The sequence below is a fragment of the Colletotrichum abscissum genome (genome assembly GCF_030869225.1).
Source record: "Colletotrichum abscissum strain IMI 504890 chromosome Unknown Scaffold_86.1, whole genome shotgun sequence".
Taxonomy (NCBI): Eukaryota; Fungi; Ascomycota; class Sordariomycetes; order Glomerellales; family Glomerellaceae; genus Colletotrichum; species Colletotrichum abscissum.
The window spans coordinates 1-21,526 of record NW_026850532.1 but is presented as its reverse complement, the minus strand read 5'-3'; the positions used below and the strand labels follow the sequence as shown (position 1 = coordinate 21,526).

Below are 21,526 nucleotides of genomic sequence, written 5' to 3'. Positions count from 1 at the left end.
CAGCAGCAGCGCAACCACCACAGCCATTACCTCACAACGACCCCCCACACCCCTCCTCTTCTAATATCTCATAACAAGACCGACCCATCTAACTGTTCGTCGCAAAGAGGGTATCTTCGTCACGAAGGTACTCGCCGGCGTCGGACTGCCTGAAGCAGACGACACCGGTGGGATCGAGACGGCGCGCCTCGGCCGTGGAGCGGGCGGTGACGCCGAAGCCGAGGGGCTTGTCGTCCATGGCGTAGACGATGACGCCCTGGTGCTCGGGGCAGTCGTCGGACCAGCGGCCGACGTGGGCCTTTACGATGTTGCCACCGTACAGGAAGGGCATTTCTCCGTTGGGCTGAACGATTTTTTCCCTCTTAGCATGTCTGTCCCACTGTACATGCTTCCTTTCGCGGACTCCAATCGAACGAATTGGGGGGTTTTGAAGTCTGACGTACCTTGACCCAAATCTTGTATCTTGCGTGCTCGCTGAGGACGGGAAGAGCGGTTACGTGCAGGCGGAACTTGCCAGTCTTTGTGAACTTTCCTATATGGCGAAAAAGGGGCGGTGGTTAGTCCATATATACACAAAGACTTGACCGAGAACTGGGGTTGGCCTTGCACGCGCAGAGGAACATACCGAGGCAGATACCGATGCTGAGAAGCTTATCGCGGGCGATGCTGGTCGCAAGATTGGCGACAGAGAGGCGCACATAGTAGACACGATCCTTGATCATGCGGAAGACGTAACGATCGGGCTCGGGACCGTTGTCGAGCGGGGCGATGAGGTTCTTCAGCGAGCTGCCCATGTAGCTGGCCAGCTTGTTGAAGAGGGTCTCGGTCTCTTTTTCTGTGAGGGGACGCATCTTGGGCTTTCTGGTGGTGTTTTGATTTCGATTCGAATGTGCTCGGTTCGGTATCGGTGTAATCGGATTGGGACTCGGCGAGCGTTGGTGGATAGGTAGGATCTTTCACAATAGAGGTGCCGTTGCCGAAAGGTGGGATGCAGGTGCATCGCGATGCGAAAAAGGTTGGAGTAGCGGCAGAAACCCAAAAAATTTCGGGCGGTCTGAGGGTGTCCCGGAGTTTCCATTGGCTCAATGGCCAAAACCTCCACTAAAAAGTTCTCGATGGTCCCTCCTCCCGCTGTTGGCGGTCCCAGGGTCCCCAACTCAATCCCACCGTACATTGAGAAATCTCTCTTTCAGCGAGGACGAGAGCATTCTAAAGACCAGCGAAGCGGCAAATCCCACAAAACAAACTCCTTTCGAAGTGTTCTATCCCTTCCGATTGATATTCCAAACAAATCTGTTGTCCCAAAATGTCTTCTAGAGCTTCAAAACGCCGCAGGCTCACGCCGCCGCCCGACGACGAAAACGATCACACCGGCAAGTCGTCCAAGAAGATCCAAAAGTCCTTCTTCAAGAGCGCTGCCGGCTGGAACCTAGAGCAGGACTACGAGAGCCGCCCGCGCAAGGGGAAGAAGGACAAGAAGGAGAGCACCCGCTTGCCCATCAAGACAGCCGACGGCCGCCTCGAGCAGTACCGGTCCCTGCAGGGCGACGATAACAACGACGATGCCGACTCGGTCGCGAGTGACGGCGAGTGGCTTGAGGGCCGTGAGGACGAGGAGGCCACCGCCGAGGCGGCCAACGAACGTCTGCGCCAGGATCGTAGGAAAGAAGAGGAGGAGTCGGACCTGCCCGAGCCCGTCCAGATCCACCAGGCCAAAGAGGAGCTCGCCAAGATTGCCATGGCGCTGAACGAGGATCCAGAGGAAAACGTGTCGGCCTTCAAGGCCATTGCAAAGATTGGCCAGTCGCGCATCCAGGCCATTCAAAAGCTCGCGCTGGCCACCCAGCTCGCCGTCTACAAGGACGTCATCCCGGGCTACCGCATCCGGCCCGTCGCCGAGGACGCCCCCGTCGAGAAGCTCTCCAAGGAGGTCCGGAAGCTGCGCGCCTTTGAGCAGGCCCTCGTCTCCGGATACCAGGGCTACGTGAAGGAGCTCGCGAAGTGGGCAAAGGCCGATATACCGACCACGAGGAAAACAGGGCAGAGCATCTCGAGCGTCGCCATCTCGTGCGCCTGCACGCTCGTCAACGCCGTCCCGCACTTCAACTTCCGCAACGACCTCCTGAAGATCCTCGTCAGCAAGCTCTCCAAGCGCAAGATCGATGCCGACTTTCACAAGTGCCGCCGCGCGCTCGAGACGCTCTTCGTCGACGACGAGGAGGGCCGTCCCTCCATGGAGGCCGTCTCCTTGCTCGCCAAGATGATGAAGGCCCGCAACTTTGGCGTCGACGAGAGCGTGCTCAACCTCTTCCTCCACCTGCGCCTGCTCGACGAGTTCGCGGGCAAGGCCTCGCAAGACCGCGTCGACCGGGAGCGCGACCCGGGTGCCCCCCCGCCTCAGTCACGCAAGAACTTCAAAAAGGAGTTCCGCACCAAGAAGGAGCGCAAGATGCTCAAGGAGCAGAGGGCCATCCAAAAGGACATGGAGCAGGCCGACGCCCTCGTCAGCCATGAGGAGCGCGAGCGCATGCAGTCCGAGACGCTGAAGCTCGTTTTTGCGTCCTACTTCCGCATCCTCAAGATGCGCGTGCCGTGGCTCATGGGCGCCGTGCTCGAAGGCCTGGCCAAGTACGCCCACCTCATCAACCAGGACTTCTTCGGCGATCTCCTGGAGGCCCTCAAAGATCTCATCCGCCACGCTCAGGAGGACGCAGAGGGCACCAACCGCGAGGACGACGACGACGACGACGGAGAGAACCAAGACGAACAAGACGACGACGATGACGACGACCTCGGCGGCGCATCCCGCAACACGAGCCGCGAAGCCCTCCTCTGCACAGTCACAGCCTTTGCCCTCCTCGCAGGCCAAGACGCGCACAACTCCCGCTCCGCGTTGCACCTCGACCTCTCCCACTTCGTAACCCACCTCTTCACCTCCCTCCCTTCCCTCTCCCTCAACCCGGACCTCGAACTCACCTCCAAATCCCTCCACATCCGCCCCGCCCAGGCCGCCGCCACCCGCGACAACCGCGTCAACCTGCAAACCACCACCGTCCTCCTCCTGCGCTGCCTCACGGCTGTCCTCTTGCCAGCCTACCAGATCCGCTCCGTCCCGCCCCTGCGCCTCGCGGCCTTCAGCAAGCAAATCATGTCCGCGGCGCTGCACATGCCCGATAAGTCGGCGCAGGCGGCGCTCGCGCTCATGCAAGACGTCGGACACACCCACGGCAAGAAGATTGCCGCGCTGTGGTGTACCGAGGAGCGCAAGGGCGACGGCAACTACAACGCCCTCAGCGACAGCGTCGAGGGAAGCAATCCCTTTGCGACGACGGTGTGGGAGGGCGAGCTTCTGCGGAGGCACTTTTCGCCCAAAGTTAGGGAAGGTGTCAAGTTATTAGAAAAGGAGATTAATAGCGCATGAGGATGAGCATGAAGTGTAATCGGTTTGAGGCATCAGTCGAACGAAATCTAAAAAGGAGTTGGGAAACATGGGAAAAAGTGATAAAAAGGGGTTACCTTTTTACGGGTGTTGCGGGCTTTGGCATTTAGAGACCACGTACATATTACATACACCGCCCATGAACACCGGAGCCATCTTCAGGTTCGATCATGATCCCTTTGGTAGTGCCTTTATGTCTCATATTGAATCAAGCCCTGGCATTCATGGAATTTTGAGAAACTGTGGATTGACTATCTACCTAGACGGCCTGTGAGGTATCATTCCTGAGCAAAGTGACCTGGGCGGCGGACTACCTAATACCTCCAGACGCACAGGGCGGCTTCTGTACGAGATATCTCGTTCCGCTTCCCCAAGTTGAGAAACCCCCAAAGCCAATATCAAAGTCAACCTTCCATCATCATCTTCATCATCAAGAACTCTCTCTGCCTCGTCGAACCCCCACCATCTTCCGACATCCGACGACGATGCTTAGTGGCGTCCTCCATGCCCTTTCTCTGTAGCAGCTCAAGGTCTTGCCGCTATAAGGCATCATTAAAGAGTGCTGAGAGAGATCAGAGATGTTGTCACAACTTCAACAATCTGAGGATACGGCTGCGGAAGTTTGCCTATCCATATCGCGTCCATTTCCTGTCAAAGTAGTGCCCCTCAAAGGATTTGCAATTGTTGCCCGATCATAGAGGAGCAACGATTCAAACATTCCAGAGTTGGCGACGGTGAGAGATGCATCCCGATGACGATCTAAGCCCACATAGATTCGTTGATGCCTCTTCGGCGGCGGACAGACGGCTGTGGGACTGGAGCACCAGCCAAAGGAGGACCGGACGAGTTGTTGAAGGCGACAGCCAAACTGTTCGAAGCGCCGGGCGAGTTGTTCTGATGGCCAGATGAATTGATATTCCGAACGGGCACACTGCTCGAGGGACCGGATACGCCGTCCGAGTCCTTCCATTGGATGACCTGGAGATGATCGTCGGGGTCATCTACCATGGCAGGGCTGGCGCCGAAGTGAAGAGGGAATTGGGCAGCAGCCTGAAGCAGCTTGGGACAGTCTGGGTTCGAGTGCTCGTGGAGGATTACGTTGACCGCGAACCTGTTCTTCACTGCATCCGACGCACCTTTCATGCGAGTGAGGTCATGATCGCCGTCAGAATCCGTGTTGTAGCATGAAGCCGCCAAGCCAATAATTGGGTGGCTTCTCTTAGGGCAGTTGCAGTAGGGTTCCTTCATTTGAGGCTCCGCTGTTTTCTTTTCGTCGGTTGTCTCCTGCTGCTCAATGAGGGACTGAGTGTTGTTGATAATTTCGGAGTGAGCATCAGTGGCGGGCATAGCGCCAGACATGTTTCCGACTTCTTGAGCCATGCGAGCGTGGAACTCATGGTGGCCAGGAAGTTCCCGGCCACTTTCGAGCTGCGCCAGAGCCCATTCGACGGAACCGAACTTGAGCTCTGACTTAACAGCAGAGGTCTCAGTCTTCGTGGAGGAGGAGGCTTCAGCATATTGCTTGTTGTGAACGGTTTCATGAAGGAGAGGAGCCTGTACGTTGTTGTTAGACTGCGGCTGTGTCACCAACTCAATGTCTTTGGCGAAAAGAGCGAAAGCTTTGGCATCCAAGTTGGAACTGACAGTAGTTCCCACTCCGCTCATATTATTCTGCTTCCTGACGACTTTTGCCTCGTGAGCGATCCGCAAGCTCTTTCCTAAGCCACTCGGCTTCGAACGGACAGTCGTCTCAGGAGGGAAGACAGCCTCATTTTCCAGAGAAGGCGGAGGAGCGTTGGATTGGAACACAGCTTGAGCATTTCCGGGAACGGCGGCTTTCGATGTCTCGGGGCCATCAATCTTGGTGACAGGTATGCTTGACGAGGCACGGCTGGTCGAAGTCTCCTTGGGAGAAGCGGCAACCGGGCTAAGCTGGGGTGTAAGCCAGCTGGCGAGTTTCTGATCGATTTCCATCGGAGCGTCAGAGCGAGCAGGCACTGTGTTCGCGGGAATCGTCGGCATCGTGGGCGTCATCGGTGTCGCTGGACCAGTCTGAGGCGTGTTTGCCAACCAACCCGCGAGAGTGGGATCGACACGAGTGACGGCGGAAGGCTGGACTCTGGCTCGATTGACTTGCGGCTGCGTGAAGACAGGACGCGAAGAAGAAGGCATAGGACGGTCTGCAAGGATTAGCAAATTGAACAATGGTCTCTCAAGGAGTCGACTCACTCATCTGAGTCGGAGGAGCATCGTATCGAGTAGGGGTTGCTCTTCCGATGCCGCCAGGCCTGCTGCCACTGCCGCCATCGTTCATGCGTCCTCGTCCGCTGTTCCTGCCCCTACTGCTGCCTCCCTTGGCTTTGCTGAACTCCGCGGCAAGAGCTCTTGCTGCTGCCATCTGTTCAGCCTGCTTCTTGGGGTCCATGTTGGCAAACATTTTGGCAGCACGTCCTCTGTAGCTGATAGTTCAGAACTTTCTCCAATAGATGTCTAGTGATTTGATTAGTGTCAAATTCCTCCTTGCACCTGGAAATAGACCGGGATATCTGCCGATCAATGGTCAATGGTTTGGAAGCATTCAGCAAGCGCAATGCAGAAGATATAGAAAGTGTTGAAGTCGAAGATTTCGGCACAGAGTGTCATGATTGTGAAAGGCATAAAACTATGAAAAGGCATACGCGACATCAAGCTCGTTATCCCAAGGAAGGGGCCTTCGTAGAGAAATGCCCCCAACTGAGTAGATGAACCTTGAAGGAAAGAAGTGAAGAGGATGTTTAGTACTGACCTTGCCTAGGTAGAGCCTCTTTCTCTGCCTTTTTCTCGTTGCTGGAAAGAGAAAACTCGTCTGTTGGTGTCCTGCTAAATTCGGCGTCAATGTGAATGTTGGCTGGGGACGGCGCCCAAGGTGGGAAACCAGATATGTTTGGATAGGGACTTGGGTAGGTAAAACTGACGAGCGCTGAGAAGAGTAGTCGAGTGCAAGGACACGAGACTGTCTATGAGATGAAGAGAAGGAACCTTGCCCGGTGGTCCAGCGAGGAAAAATAGCTTGCCTTGCCAACCTGGACAAAAAGGGAAGGTAAGGTTGCTGGGGCAGGTGATCTTCGAGGAAGGTAGGAGCTTGGGAGAAAATCCAGGGGTCAAAGGCAGGCATAGGCAGGTTGCTTTGGAAGAAAAATCAGAGCAAACAAATATGGTTCACCCGGCTTAGGGCATAGAGAAAAATGAGACGGCAACAGATAATGGGACGGAATGGGTCTTTGGGACGGTTGCTGGGACAAGTATATGGGACGGAAGAAATGTTTTTGTTGGGAAGGTGTAAGGACTATCACCAGATGATGTTGGAGAGTAGAAGTATGCTGCTCTTCTTGTCTCATAGGGCCACCGATTCATGTGGGAAGGCTTGACGGGCTGCTAGGCTGGGCGTGAAGGGCTAGCACATAGCTGCAGCAAAAGTAACAAAACAGAGGAATCAGAGAGCTCTTTGTTGGATATTCGCCTTATCTGGCACTCGTCAGCTGAGGTTCATGTTGAAGAAAAAGAAGAGACGTCTACTTCAGATATCAAGCAGGGAGCCAGTATAATGCCAAAGCACCTGTACAAGACAATTTTCGCTTACATTTGTGGGCGTCGCTCTTCCTCGTCATGGGTGGATGGGAGAGACACATGTACTGACAATCGGTCCCCTTGTTTACCTCGAATATCTAGCATATGCATATCATCAAATAAAAGCTAATTCAGCGAGGGCAGAATGGGAAAATCTGGGTATTCGAGTTGGCAGGTCGACATGCATTGCTGGGCGAGCTATGGGTATCTCATCGCCATCTGTATTTCGCTGTAGGAATTCTTTCAAGTCGAGCAGAAATTTGGCGTTTCCTATTATCTTATGCCTTGCCGCTCTTCTTGGCCGGTACCATCTTTTCTTCCACCTTCAACTGCGTGGAACGGTAGACAGCATCCTTTGCCTCGTCCAACCAAGCGACGTGGATAGGCGAGACGTGCTTCTGAACGTAGTCTACCAGCGCCTTCGACATGGGGGCACCCACCCGGATTCCAATCGACGAGACCCTCGGGATACCGACGGCAGCGCTGAGTTTCTCGCCACATGGCTTGGAGTATCCGACTAATCTTGTTGCGGACGCTGATGCAGCGGTATTGGAGGCCACGGCTACCATCTGCGGCAGTTGACAGTTGAAGGCCGATGACTGGCCGGAGCGGGCGATGAAAATAAGGGCATATGGAGCAGGGGGGACTGTCGCCGTGCTGGCTCCATCGGTGTCTGGCTCTAATCCTTGCTGCGTCGATGCGAGTCGTTCGAGGTTGCGGGTGATGCTTGCCAGACCAACGTCGACGAAAGACGCGATTTCTGGCAGTGGTGGACGTTCGCTCTTCTCGGGCTCCTTGCCAGCAGCTCCTTCTTCCTTTCTCTTCCTTTTGGCGGCCCGTTTGCCTTCCGAAGGCTTAACGTGCCTTTGACGGTGTTGACCCAGTGGTGTCAACAGACTGTGTGTCTGGTCAGCTCAATTTCAATGTAGACATGTGCCAGTAGCCCGAGTATGAATCTCAAAGAAGTACCTGCAAAGTAACTCTAGAATGGCGTCTTGATCTTCAAAGGCGACCTCGGGCCTGCAGTGTGTAAGCAATTCGAGGACTTAAATAGACCTTTCAAAAGCACTCCTACCATTGTACTGCTGAAAATGGTGTGCCAACTGAATGCACCAACTTTTTACGCAGTTGGTTGGCCATTTTGATGTCTTACTCAACGTGACCAGACGTCACGATTGGTCGTTTGGTATGCAAGTCAAGGACTCGAGTCGGGAGCGAAACCAGCACCGTGCCCCAGAGAGTGAGTTTCCAGGTGAAGCAGCCGAATGAGCAGACGAGTAGAGCGTAATGGTAGCCCTGTGAATTTCTGTTGCAACTGAGAGACGTTGAATTCGACGGTCCACTGGAAGTAGTTTAGGGGCTAGCAAATCAAAAGTCGAAGGTTGGAGTTGGGTGGCTGGTGCTCGAGAAGTTCAAATCATGGATGGGTATTGGCCCGTAAGGCTTGGTCGATGCTTGTAGGAAACAGCAAACAATCGAGTTGAACTTGGCTTTTCCAATCGGGATAATTATAGCAGGAGGTGTCATGCAATTAGTTGTTGACCAAAATGCACGGCTGGAGGGATCAATACCAACACTTGTGAGTCGTTGCCCAAAGAAAAGAAATAAGGACAAAAATAAAACTCGTCAGTCGGAAGCAACAAGGGGACTAAGGTAATTGGCTTTAGCGGCCGATAGACAGATAAGCGAGGTGGCACTAGCGCCACATGATGGATCATTAGAGGAAGGAAACAGATGAACGGGCATCGAAAGCTTCAAACTTTGGAAGTTGGAGGGTGATGATGAGTCGGGCCAGGAGCTTGGCACACGGCTGGAAAGTAGGTAGTGACAGAGGTCGGTCCTTGACTAGGGCCTTTGGACGCCCTCTTGAGCTCTCTGAGGTACCTGATCCCAATCATGTCGATGCGGGCAGTCGGCTGAATGTCGACGTTGGGGTCGTTGAGGCGAGTTTGCATGGACATGGGCCGCTAAGAATACCGGCCCCGCATGAGCTCCAAGCCCCTCGGGGGGCACGGACAGACAGCTGCGGATGGAAGAGCCGGGTCGCGCAAGGGTCGCCGAGAGGCCGAATGCGACGTTGAGTTATGACCAAAGTGACGGAAGCTTTTCATGTGTCATCTGGTCGGTTCCGATACGAGACTGGACTCCGAAAGAGAGTGCTCATATGAGACGACTCAAATGTGACAATGCTCTGGGGCGGGTCGGAGGCTGCTCTGCCTAGGCATTTTGCCCTGGGCATACCCAAGGTCGCCGATGTAATAACAAGCTGGGACTCCGACTGATCCCGTACAGGCACTCGTACCTTATGGATGGAACTAGATAGATCGGAACATGGAGGAGCCCGGCTTTGGATTGCTGCCTGCTATGAGCAGCCGGTGAACCAAGCTACCCATCCAGGGTCACCTCTCGCCCAAAGAAGTACGGAGTACTCTCTGTCGAGAATCATGAACTCCATTCTATCTCGTACTCTCCAATGGACTTCGACACTGAAGACGATGCTGTTCGAGCTTCCATAGGCGCATCTTGACATTTCAAGTAGTATGGATTGACCGACTCTGGTCAGTGGACGCTAAAGAGTGATTATGATATTTGACGGCATACCCTCGGCCAAAATTCCTTTGGCGCATTTCCAGAGCTCAGGCCAAACTTGGAGATACGAGCACATTTGACTTCAAGTCGCATTTGGGCGTTAGAATGTCCTTGACAAGGTGCACTACCTAGTGTCAACGTCTTTGGGCTGGTCACTCACTGGTTGCTGTACCTGAGTGCATTGTTCAATGACAATACCTCATTTTTTTTGTCTCACGTTGCTGGAGTATGGCCATTCCTTTCTTTACCTGGATGCATTTCGTGAATGAAAGGCCGAAACCTCTCTCTAGGGAGAGACGAGAGCTGAAGTTTTTCATACATACAATTGACCGCTACTTGTTTCTATGTAGCTTCCCATTCTTGTCCTGTCTATTTGTGTGACTTGAGTTAGGCAGGTACAGACCATGATTTGTGCTCCTCCCTCGCCCGTGAGCCACAACCTGTGGACCGATGGTAGTTTCAGTACTTAAGCAGAGTTGGCCGCTTGTCTGGTGCCAATCCATCAGATTGTAATTGTTCTTCCAAGCAAAAGATGGAATTCCTTGGAAATGTAGCGATAATGATTCATCGCAAAGCAAAAATAAGGTGATGGTCAGCAAAGAGAAGGGCTGCTTCATGTCGCCGTCACCTTCCATGTGTCGCGAGAGCCTAATGTGCAACTTGCAAGGTACCTATTTACCTACACCTAGAAGGTCCCGCCATCTCTGGCTGTCTCCACTTTCGTCTCTGGTGCCTCAGGTACCTTGGTGCCCTGATTATTCGTTCCGGTAGGTAGGTACCTATTCTCCTTGAGCTTGAGCCACATGGGCACCAAAGACCTCGCATTGCACCGGCACCCCACCCCGCACCTATTATCTCGAGGATCTATCTTATCGTCCAAAAGCTTCTGCCAGCACCTTATCCTCAACCACTCTGACCGGCGAGTGCTGTCCTAGGTAGGTAAGCCAGAGAGACCCAGAGAGGTATGCCTTGGGTCTGTCACGCAAGGAGAAAAATATGTAAAGGCAGACATCCAATGTTCATCTAACACCTCTCTTCAGACTCAATCCAGCTCTTTTCACTCCCGAACATCTTTCACCTGCGCATCGCCCTTCTACCTACTTTTCGCCAAGCGCCTTGAGGTAAGGTACATAGTCAAGCTATCGTAGCTACACACCTTACTAGGTACCTTACTTATCTCATAACGCGAGCCAAGATTTACCGGAAGCTCAAAGGTTCCATTTCTCACAGACGGGAGCTACAACTACCAACACTCCCACCACCCAAAGGTAAGGTACATGCCCTGCTCCTCCAAATCTTGCACCAAAGCAGGTACCTAGGTCTCTGCCATTCTTCCTCATTACCTCATCTCTCTTCCCCCCAATCTGTTCGTCTCCAAAACAGACGAGTCCCCCCCTCCCCCTCCAAAGCTCTTAGCTCTAGTGGATTCACGTCCTCCACGCCTGCACCGCGTCTCTTTTAAGTACCCGAAAGGACCGACGTGCAACCCCTGCTCCCTCCCCAAAAAAGCCCACCTTCGACACGCCGCCGTGTGCTTTCCATTTGACGTTCTTGCTGCGTTAGACCTCAGCCTGCACGTTGCTATCGTCACTGTCACCCTCACCTTGACATCTTAGCGCCGACCTCCCCGACTTTTTCACCTTACCTTCTCTCGCCTTTACTTTGAGGGATCAAGCTGCTGCAGCCTGATCACCATCTGTTATCCACTTCTCCAAGAGAAAAAAAAACAACCCCCCATCATCACTACGCCAACATACCTCCATCGCGGCTCCAATCATCACTACCAGCCGACAAAAGAACCCACATGCTAATTTCGACCAGCTGCTACCGAGTCGTCTCTCGCGCCCGAGTGACGTCTCTGGAGCTCCAGGACCCGCGCTGCAATACTTCATTGCATCAACCAGATGGACCTACCAACAGGATCCTCGGAAGCACCAGATCGCGCGGTCTCCTCAGAGCCTAGCTCAACGAGGCCGAACCCCTTCACCGACGGTGACGATTCTTCTAGGAAACGACGCCGAACGTCCATGTCTGGTGGCTCCCGGAGCCTCTCCGTCGACAGTACCAAAGCGAGCATCGATACCTCAAGCTCACCAGCGGCAAACCGCCCCGACGAAGCTGCCACACAAGACTCTGCCATGAAGATAGACACACATTCCTCTACCCCGCAAACACCAGAACGGCAGTCGACAGTTCGAGAGCCTCCGACAGAACCTTCCTCTAGCCGGGTCACGATAAACCTACGCAATGCCACCCAGCCCGATCCTCTCTCCTCCTCTCCTGTCTCGCCGACACCCCGGACCATACCAGACCCACCAACTGAACTTTCGGAAGGTGTGAAGAAGAGCGTTGAAGACCTGGGCGAAGTCGACATGGCGCAAGCTCCTATCGAGATCACAGATACCCCACCTTCTTCGTCGTCAAGCCCACAGAGCCCCGAGGTCGAGGTGGTTGCAATAACCGACGATGACCAGGATGCTCCGTACGACGACGATGTCAGTATCATTCGCGAGGATGCTGCATCCTTCGACCCGACCCCCGATTTTCCGTACCACGAGGCTCACGAGTCACTTCCTGATACTGTCACGAAGCTAGTTCAATATCTAAGTTCCCGTGAGTGCTGTGCAGCTCAAGCTCAAGCTCAAGAAAGCTTGTACCGGTCTAACTGAGTATAGAAGCGCCCCCGGAAGAAGCTGTGCTAGAGTCTCTGTATGCCTGGATGGTCTCATACGTCAAATACGTTGGCCTTGTTGGTGGCAGGGTCGCCTACGAGTCTCAAGTGGCTTATCACACCTTTTGGCACATGTTTCCCGAAATCGCCTGGGCTTTGGCGACTAGAAAGTAAGTACTCTGATTCGTCTTATTGGAATGGTTACTTACTCACACATCTTCTTCAGACATCCTATCCCACTGGAAACACGGCAAACGATTGGCCAATTTTTTCACGCCTATGCCAGGATGACCGCTCATTTTGTCGAATTCGATTTCATCACAGCTCAGGCTTTTCAGATGTCTCCAGGCGACGAACGGCGTCAGCCGGAATTTCTTCTCTTTCGCTTTTTGCAGCCCTTGACGTCATTCGCTAAGAGAGAACATAGCCGGGCTCAGAACGGTCAAATACCTGACGAAGAGCTGCTCAGCACTGACATGCTGAACACTTTCCAGGCGGGAATCGGTGGTATCAAAGGATTGATCAAGCTAGCTCAGATACACTTGAGCAATGCGCCGAGATATCAACATTTGATGGACGTACTCGCGCCGATTTGCAGCGTTGCTGCACATATCCTTCAAAAGGTTGTTCAGGGTATCCACCGAGAAGCCTCCCCCCAGAGCCTAGAGATGGCGAAAGTAAGAGTGGCGGACGGTCATTTGCTGTACAACCTAGCTTCCAACGCGTTTTCCGCAACGATCGAAAACAAGGTAACTCAGCTCTCAAACGACACGACAACAAATCTCATTCATTCGCTTTCGGAGGTTTTCAAAATCTGCCTCAACGGTGAACACAGACTGGCCACAGAGCGCCTGAGAGCGTACCAGCAAAAACACCCTGAGTTGCCCTCCAAATTCATCCCAGAGGCCATCTCGCTGGAATGGCGACTTGGAATATACGGAAAGCTCATCACGTCGAGTCAGATGCAGCTGCGTGTCCTGGCAGCATCGAACATGTGCCATGATCTGGTTACCTGCTGGAAGAGGTACAGCGACAATGAAGATGAGGAGTGCAAGCAGTTTTTGAATTACGTGGCCGAGTACCTTCTTCGAACCAAGTTAGTCGACTACATCTTGGGACCGACATGCCATCCCGAAATCACAGTCGAGAGCGGTAATATCGTCGGGTTCCTGGTCGTTACTCGCCTATATCGTAGCGGGCAAACCGATCTGCTATGGCAGACCATCACCACTGCTCAAGATCCACGAGTTTCAGAAGCTTTGATTCGCATGACAACGGGCATCACAAACTTGTTCTCCAAGGAGGAGCTGCACTACTTGTGCGAGAAGATGCAAACCTTGCCCATCGAGAATTTCACCGCATCTTTACGGGGTCTTTGCGACCAAAGCCTGAAGTCTCTTCAGCACAAAACCCAAATTGCGGGCGAGTCGCAGAGCGTGCTGCCGTTGAGTATCTGCATCCGACTTTTGCGAGAATCCTCGATATATATTTCGGATTCGGTCGTTGCTTACCCAGACGTTCATCACTTTGCAATGAACAAGTTCAGAGAACTAGTGAGAGACGGTATTGAACCCGAAGTGCGGAAAGAGATCTACTTCGACTGCATCAAAGATATCGCTGCAAAGACATCAACGACATTGGGCACTTTGTCATGTCTCTCAATGGCATTACGGCCTGCTGTGGCGTCCGAGCTACGAACCTTGACGACAGACCATAACTTGACATCATTGGTTATTGATGAACTTGAGCATGCGATTGAGCAAGGGAAGCACAATGGCATCAGAAGGACCCTCGGCGGAGCGGTCAACCATTCTCGAAGAGATCTCATTACCAATATCCTGGCTTACGAGCCGTCAACAGTCACATCAGACTTGGGTCCACGCCTTTGGGATATGCTTGTGGGCCATGGTGCAGCGAGTCAAGACGATCGGGACGACGGCTGGAAGATTTTGAACTCCCTCCCCAAAACAGCATTTGGCAACCCTTTCCTATCAGTCTGCTTCAGCGACTACCTACCGAATCTTCCCCGCAATTGTCTCTGCGGAGGAGCATTGGAATTCGTCAGAAACGCCGTTCTTCCCCGTGTCAATGACATCAATGATATCATACTGGATGACGTTGAGAGTCTCGCGCAGAGCGGAGTTGAACAGCTTTGGCGCATGATTCTTGACGCTGAAGATGGAGTTATGGTTGCCAAAGATCTGCCATTCGTGGATGCTGCGATTCAGACGCTCGTAGGTGACATCTATGTCGATAGTAAGTCTATCATGGCATACCCTCATCACAGAGCTTGCCAGGTTCATCTGGGCCTCGTAAATCGATGCCTCGAGCAGATGCTAGACGCTGCGAAGCGGCTGGAGGCTTCCGACGGCAGCAAGCCTAGCGACGATGAGTCTACGGCTATCATATCAACCGAGGAGCAGACTCTGGAACAAGAGCGAACTTTCAGCCGATCTCTTGCGGTTCTGCGGCACTTTATGAAAGCTCACCAAGCCAAAGACCACTTCTCTGCTCCCGACCTCCGCGCCTTGACACCTGGCTCGCCGAGTATAGCCGAAGGAGAGTCAGCTGAGCTCAAAGTCCAGTCCTTCGATGGGAACAAGCAGACAGACATCATTCCTCTCGAAGTCGGACGGCAGAATACAGCCGCCTCCCTTTTAGCCACCATCAGGCAAGCAACGGGCTTCGATAACTACCGCATTTACTACCGCGGCCACCCGTTTGCACCCAACGAAAATAACGTTTGTCAGTCTCTCGAAGACTTGAAGATCCACGATGGTCTCATCCTGGTCAAACGGGAGGAGAACGGTACAGCCATGGCGTCTAGAATCAAGCCAGGTGCCTCCCTCTTGGAAATAGAAATCCTGGGCCACTTCGAGCAGCTTTGGGACTATTTGAGTATGAAAGAGGTCATTGCCACAGAGGTTTGCACTCGAATTATCCAGGCCTGGTCTCAATGAGCTAACTCAGTCACAGATGCACACGTTTCTCACGGGGTTGCCTGCCGATACACACATGTTGGCTACCTTCGATTCGTCAGATGCCTCATATCGACAAGTTTTTCCTTCGGGCCAGCCATTCAAGTCGCTATATGCCCTGTACGCCATGACGGAGTACATAGGAGCTGCCGGCCGTCGACTGACCGAGGCTGCGGCGACACTTACCGATGCCGTTGATGCAGATGTTGACGCGTATCTAGACGCGCTCGTCAGGGTGAGGGCGCTGGTTGTGGCGGCGATCTCCGATCGTGAAATCCTTGGTGACTGTGCCTCTGGAGCTCTCCAGAACCGCCTGACTTACAACTTCATGAACGTCTACGGACTGACTTTCAGAGGTGAGTTGCGGAGATCTTTAAGACTTGGACAATCTAACGTCGCAATAGACCCTGATGTCGACGGGCTCGATGTACGGCCCAAGCCGGTAGCTATGGCGCCTGCAGACCGCCTCATCGAGATTCTTCGGTCCGCGGTGTCTGCTCCTAGCCACAGCGGCTTGATTCCCCTCATCGCATCGACTTTTTCGGCCATTCTTCGAAGCGCAGCCGTCGACTCTGCCTTCTGGATGTCTCTGAAGGCGTTGCCTGATCTCGAAGAGTTGATGGGAATCTTACTCCTCGATGAACCGTCAGATGCAATTCGTGCAAACGTCGCCAAGCTATTGGAAGAAAGAGTCATCGTGCCCTACGAGTACGTATTACATACTAGAGAGCATCTGCCAAGCTCTGACACATCGAACAGGTCCAACACGAATACCAACTCGTTCTGCGCATTCCTGTGGCCAATGTTGCACCGACTGATAATCAGAGCAGCAAAGACTCCCAAACAGTGTCAGCAGGTGTTTGACTTGTCGCTCGTCCTGCTACATCAGATGGCATTCGATGAAGCTGCCGTTGTGGACATTCCTGCTTTGGCCAGCGACTGTGGCAGGCTCCTACTCGAGCACGATTCTACCGAGGTAAGCAGCGCTGCGACGGACTTTTTAGATTAATGTGCTGACCATGTCAAGCGACTCGGGCAAGCCGGGACCGAAGATGCTGTGGCCAATGGTTTAGTGAAACTTATACAGAGTTGCCTTGACGAGGGATCGGACGTGGATTTGGAAAGCAGCCTTCCAGCGTAAGTGAATAACAGGGTACCATGCAAAACTCCGCATCGATACTGACTATCAACGCAGAAACCTTGGCCGAAAGCTGTTCTGGAGACACTTGTTTCCGCAACCAGGGCAGCATAGCCTGAGTTCGATTCGAAATTTTCTCCTGTCGACGAATACTAGAGGAATTCTTGCCGAGATCATCTTCGACCTAGTTCGCGATCGAGATTACGAGTTCCTCGCTTTGATAGAAGCTCTTGAATCGCTGGTTCCGTTCGATGAGTTTGATAACGGTTTGCTCACCCATTCCTTTACTACTGAGGGGCGCGGCTTATGCAGAAGGACAGATCCATATCTCTACGAATTACAGCCTTCATTCGACAGGATGTCTGCCGTGAGGGCTCCTTGTGGCTACGCCGGGCTCCGCAATCTGTCCAACACTTGCTATCTGAACTCGCTCTTCACACAGCTCTTCATGAATACAGGCTTCCGTCGATTCATGATGAACGCCCGCATCCCAGCCCAATCGAACACCCACGGTCTGCTCAGAGAGACGCGCAAACTCTTCGCTTTCATGCAGGAGAGCTCTCGAAAATTCATCGATCCTAGCCTCCTTGTCGGGTCTATCAAGACATATGAAGAGACCGTCATCGACGTTCACAACCAAATGGATGTCGATGAATTCTACAACCTACTTTTTGATCGCTGGGAAGGACAGCTTTCAACAGCAGATGACAGAAAAACGCTAAGATCCTTTTACGGCGGTCAGCTCGTACAGCAAGTCGCCTCCAAGGAGTGCGAACACGTTTCTGACCGACTAGAGCCATTCTCGGCGATTCAGTGCGACATCAAGGGCAAGAGCACCCTCCAAGATAGTCTCCAGGCTTATGTCGACGGGGAGATCATGGAAGGAGACAACAAGTATAAATGCTCGAGCTGCGACCGACATGTGGACGCAGTGAAGAGGGCTTGTTTGAAGGACATTCCAGATAATCTGATTTTCCATCTCAAACGGTTCGATTTCAACCTGCGGACGCTTATGAGAAGCAAGATCAACGATTACTTTTCGTTTCCAACCCAGATCGACATGCGGCCCTACACTGTTGGACACCTTGACTCTCCCTCCGAGCCTGGTGAAGAGGATATGTTCGAGTTGGTCGGTGTGCTCGTTCACGCTGGTACGGCAGAATCTGGTCATTACTACTCATACATCCGGGAAAGACCAACGGCGGCCTCCTCGGAGGCTTGGTTCGAGTTCAATGACGACCTTGTCACCCCTTGGGACCCAACCAAGATGGAAGAGTCGACTTTTGGTGGCACGGATGGGTCTCTGGAAACCGGCATAGCTTACGACAAGACGTATAGTGCATACATGCTCTTCTACCAACGGTCTTCGGTGTTGAAAGCAGAGCAAGAGAAGTTGCAGCGCCAATCTATCCCGACTCCATTGAAGGTCGAGGTCCCACTCGAAGTCATCGACCATATCAACGGGGAAAATACGTTGCTCCTACGGAGACACTGCCTCTACGACCCAAACCACTCGAAATTCGTGCTCCGGGTGTTCCAACATGCCATGATGCGAAACGGTGGGAAATGTTCTGACACACACGTCGTTGAGCAGCATGCGATGTTCATGTTCCTTGGCCACCTTGACCAAGTTGCATCCCGAACCAAAGACCTCCCCGACTTTGAAGAATATCGAGACGAGATTGAGCATGCCATTGTCAACTGTGCTAATTGCGCTGCGGACTTCTTTGATTACTTCCAGGAGAGGCACGAAGCATTCCGGCAACTTTTGCAGAGAAACCCGGACCCTGCCATCAGATACTCGATCGGCAGTCTCTTCCTCACGGCCCTGCGGCAGATCAAAACTTCTAGGCCAGAGATGTGGGGACTGTCACAGGACGAGCTGGTCGAAGACCCTGTTATCATGCAGTGCGTTCAGCTGCTCGAGGCGCTATGGAATAATTTCCACGCCAATATCAGGTCATGGCCTGAAGTTTTTCAAACTATCCTGGCCTTTGCGCAATTGGGCACAATGGAGACTGCTGTGCTCATGGCGGAAAATTGGTTCTACAGGGTGCTACGCATTGTCTTTGCTGATGCCAACATGGACCTTCCCAGCAACTACGCTCGAATGCTTACGAACGTCATTCGTCGTATCAGCAATACGCGCTCAACATCGTACGAAATGATCATCCAGCTAATCGACCACTTCATGGACGCTCTAGAAGATGTCCTTGACGTTCACACAATCGTCGAAAGTGCCGAGATGCGATTGGATATTTACATGGAACATCAGGCGCCGAAAATGTCATGGACCCCAGAAGAGATCAACGTCTTAACCCACGAGTGGAAGCTAGACGCAGGCAGTACTTTTGTCAAAAAGCTGATCGATATCGACCAAGAGCCTGCTTACACAACATCGATCATCAAAAGGATCATTCACCTGAGCCCCGACATGGATAACAGAGTCTTCACACTCCTCAGAAATACGATAACAGGCGGCGCAGTACAGTATTCCAACGCGCCTTACATCAGAGCAGCTGCGATATACTCCCAAGAGAGCAGAAACGCAGCCAATATTCAGGCCCTCTTCCGCACGATAGCATTCCAGTGCAGGGCACTCCAAAACACGGACGGGCAGGCCTTTCTGGAGTTTTTCCGACTTGCCTATGTGCATCTGCAGAACGAAAGAGAGGAGATTCGGGCTATGCGGTATCCTCAATACGTCGAGTTTATCCCTATGTGGGCACCTCCTCTGTTGGGCTACTACGACGCAGATGTGCGACAGGGCACGGAAACCCTCCTCTGTATGTGGTTCGAGAACCATGACTTGCTCGATGATGAAGACGAGAGTTTGGCGGCTGCTATAAACGCAACGGCACGGAAGCTTGCCATGAGCTGCCTGGTATACCTTCAGGAATACTTTGTCAAGCGACGTGCTCAGGTGGCAAAGCATTCCACCGAACACCTCCAGGCCATTATTGCCAAGTGCGAACCCTTCTTTGGGGTCGATCTGGGGCTCGAAAATGATCGCCTCATTACCTTTGCAGAATACCAAAACCTCTACCACTGTAAGTAATCAAGTGTTTGACGATTGAGTCACTGCTAACACTCAATGCTAGCTGTCCTTGAGCCATTACGCCGCATGACGGTTGAAGAATTGGAGGATGAGGGCTCCGGTATGTCTCCAGGACTCTACAGTGATTCAGACACCCTCGGCTCGGAACCGTGACGGCTGACTGAACGGCCGTCAAGACTGGGAGAATTCGTGCGGGTCCTCTGAGCAGCTGGAAAGCATTGCAGACATCAGTATGCAGGCGGCTGGCGACCTTCCAGAGCCAGATCTCCAGTGACGGAAACGGCCGGCGACCCTGACGAATTGAACGACTACGACATTACTTGTGAACATAAATGGTGCGACGTGGTAGGAAACAGGCCAACCGCGTAAGGCGTCTAGGAGACGAAGGACGGGTCCTGAAATTAGCAGCAGAGAGCGCTATACATGGACGGCGGAAGCTTCTTGCATTTACATGGCGTGAAGGCGTTTGAGGGCCCAAGGAAGGGTAAAAGTTTTCAAGTCCAGCAGATGGGCAGTAACGGCCGAAGGGACAGGGTATCATGGTCCGGTTCATACATGGCCTCTGACGAATTGCTGTAAACTGGGTCTTTTTTTTTTCTTTCTGGACGGATGACTACGAAGTAGGCGGATGCGGAGATTGCGAGGAAGTGTGTGATAGAGCCAGAAATGGGTCTTGATGCCGAGATCAGCATTATCAGCAAGCCCCTCGCAGCCGGGTCTCATAGAGAGATATCAAGTCTATGAATTATTTTTGGCACACTTGCCTAGTCGATTAGGAGTAAAGTAAAGAGCCGAGAGCTGCACAGTGACTGGTGAGATGAAGCGATGGAAGATCAAGTAGTACCCGCGGCTCTTGCTGGTGAGTGGATATGAAGACGGGTAATGTGATGATGAGCGTTCAATATAGTGATGATGCTACGGGATTGTTCCAATATTAGTTCTTTCCAAGCGGCTTAAAGGAGTATAAAGTGACGGTGACGGGAGGATTATTGGGTCACCGTGGTATCCTGTGGCTCCCTCGTAGCCGCCGGGCCATGGAGGGGTCGGTCAACTTGCAGAAAGTGGAAGTCTAGGTTGGATTTCATTGGTGAGGGACAGGGGGTCGCTCAGCATGGTTGTCGGGTGGGCACGTGGAGAGATCTACAGAGGTACTCTTGGAGACAGAGATGGATTGGAAAAAGGAGGAGAAGCAAACCAGGGTCTGGGGATGGGAATTCTCTGTCTCCCTTTTGGAAATCGAGGAGGGGCATGCCAGGCCTAGATGCCGGGGGGGGGGGGGGGGGGGGGGTGTGGGTGGGGGGGAGGGAAGGGGGGGGGGGGAGGGGAGGGGGGGGAGGGGGGGGGGGGGGGGGGGTGGTGGGGGGGGGGGGTTGGGGGGGGGGGGGGGGGGGGGGGGGGGGGGGGGGGGGGGGGGGGGGGGGGGGGGGGGGGGGGGGGTGGTCAACGGAGTATGGGAATACTGGGAGAGGCCGGAGTTTATGGGGGATGATGGGTGGGTAGAGGTTGAGAATTGGCTATGGGGTGGTTAGACTCGAGGTTGGGGATGACTGGGGGCAATGGCTGTGGGAAGCGATTTTCATGACGTTGCGGCTGAAGGGCCGGAATTAGATCTCTGGTGATGACGTGGTGTAAGGTAGATGGGACGTGTAGGTGGTTGTTTCTCGTTTTTTTTTTCTCGTTTGGCTGAGGGCCGCGCAGGTCGCAGGTCGCAGGTCAGCGGCCCCCCCGCGCGGTGAGTGAGAAGCGAAGCACCGATGGAGGGGAGGGGGGGGGGGGGGGGGGGGGGGGGGGGGGGGGTGGGTGGGGGGTGGGGGGGGGGGGGGGGGGGGGGGGGGGGGGGGGGGGGGGGGGGGGGGGGGGGGGGGGGGGGGGGGGGGGGGGGGGGGGGGGGGGGGGGGGGGGGGGGGGGGGGGGGGGGGGGGGAAGAGGCGAGGATGATTTTACGGAAGTGGATATTGGAGGTTGCGATTTGATGCCGAGAGGGAGGCAAGTGCCGCGATCTTGGCAATGTGAGGTACGATGAGGAGGTTTTTCTTGGAAGGGATGG

At 53.6% G+C, this 21,526-nt stretch overlaps 6 protein-coding genes across 6 annotated transcripts; 2 read left to right on the top strand and 4 right to left on the bottom strand.

The window, feature by feature from the left end:
- Window positions 1–88: 88 nt before the first annotated feature.
- CABS01_16208 (60S ribosome subunit biogenesis protein NIP7) lies at window positions 89–851 on the bottom strand (the record flags this gene model as incomplete). The annotated part of the gene is made up of 3 exons (XM_060549540.1): window positions 89–343; window positions 444–532; window positions 626–851. 3 exons carry the CDS (start codon window positions 849–851, stop codon window positions 89–91), a joined length of 570 nt encoding a protein of 189 aa, XP_060390067.1.
- A 455-nt stretch (window positions 852–1,306) lies between these two features.
- CABS01_16207 (nucleolar complex-associated protein) lies at window positions 1,307–3,421 on the top strand (the record flags this gene model as incomplete). Its single annotated transcript, XM_060549539.1, has 1 exon — window positions 1,307–3,421. One exon carries the CDS (start codon window positions 1,307–1,309, stop codon window positions 3,419–3,421), a length of 2,115 nt encoding a protein of 704 aa, XP_060390066.1.
- Window positions 3,422–4,198: 777 nt separating this feature from the next.
- CABS01_16206 (uncharacterized protein) lies at window positions 4,199–5,876 on the bottom strand (the record flags this gene model as incomplete). Its single annotated transcript, XM_060549538.1, has 2 exons — window positions 4,199–5,619; window positions 5,669–5,876. The coding sequence occupies 2 exons, from the start codon at window positions 5,874–5,876 to the stop codon at window positions 4,199–4,201; spliced, it is 1,629 nt and encodes a 542-aa protein (XP_060390065.1).
- A 1,447-nt stretch (window positions 5,877–7,323) lies between these two features.
- CABS01_16205 (uncharacterized protein) lies at window positions 7,324–8,185 on the bottom strand (the record flags this gene model as incomplete). The annotated part of the gene is made up of 3 exons (XM_060549537.1): window positions 7,324–7,942; window positions 8,015–8,065; window positions 8,121–8,185. 3 exons carry the CDS (start codon window positions 8,183–8,185, stop codon window positions 7,324–7,326), a joined length of 735 nt encoding a protein of 244 aa, XP_060390064.1.
- A 1,781-nt stretch (window positions 8,186–9,966) lies between these two features.
- On the bottom strand, window positions 9,967–10,269 carry CABS01_16204 (uncharacterized protein; the record flags this gene model as incomplete). Its single annotated transcript, XM_060549536.1, has 1 exon — window positions 9,967–10,269. One exon carries the CDS (start codon window positions 10,267–10,269, stop codon window positions 9,967–9,969), a length of 303 nt encoding a protein of 100 aa, XP_060390063.1.
- Window positions 10,270–11,538: 1,269 nt separating this feature from the next.
- Window positions 11,539–19,753, top strand: CABS01_16203 (ubiquitin carboxyl-terminal hydrolase; the record flags this gene model as incomplete). The annotated part of the gene is made up of 10 exons (XM_060549535.1): window positions 11,539–12,247; window positions 12,310–12,475; window positions 12,532–15,229; window positions 15,282–15,639; window positions 15,688–15,991; window positions 16,043–16,259; window positions 16,311–16,420; window positions 16,479–19,471; window positions 19,523–19,579; window positions 19,656–19,753. The coding sequence occupies 10 exons, from the start codon at window positions 11,539–11,541 to the stop codon at window positions 19,751–19,753; spliced, it is 7,710 nt and encodes a 2,569-aa protein (XP_060390062.1).
- Window positions 19,754–21,526: the final 1,773 nt, after the last annotated feature.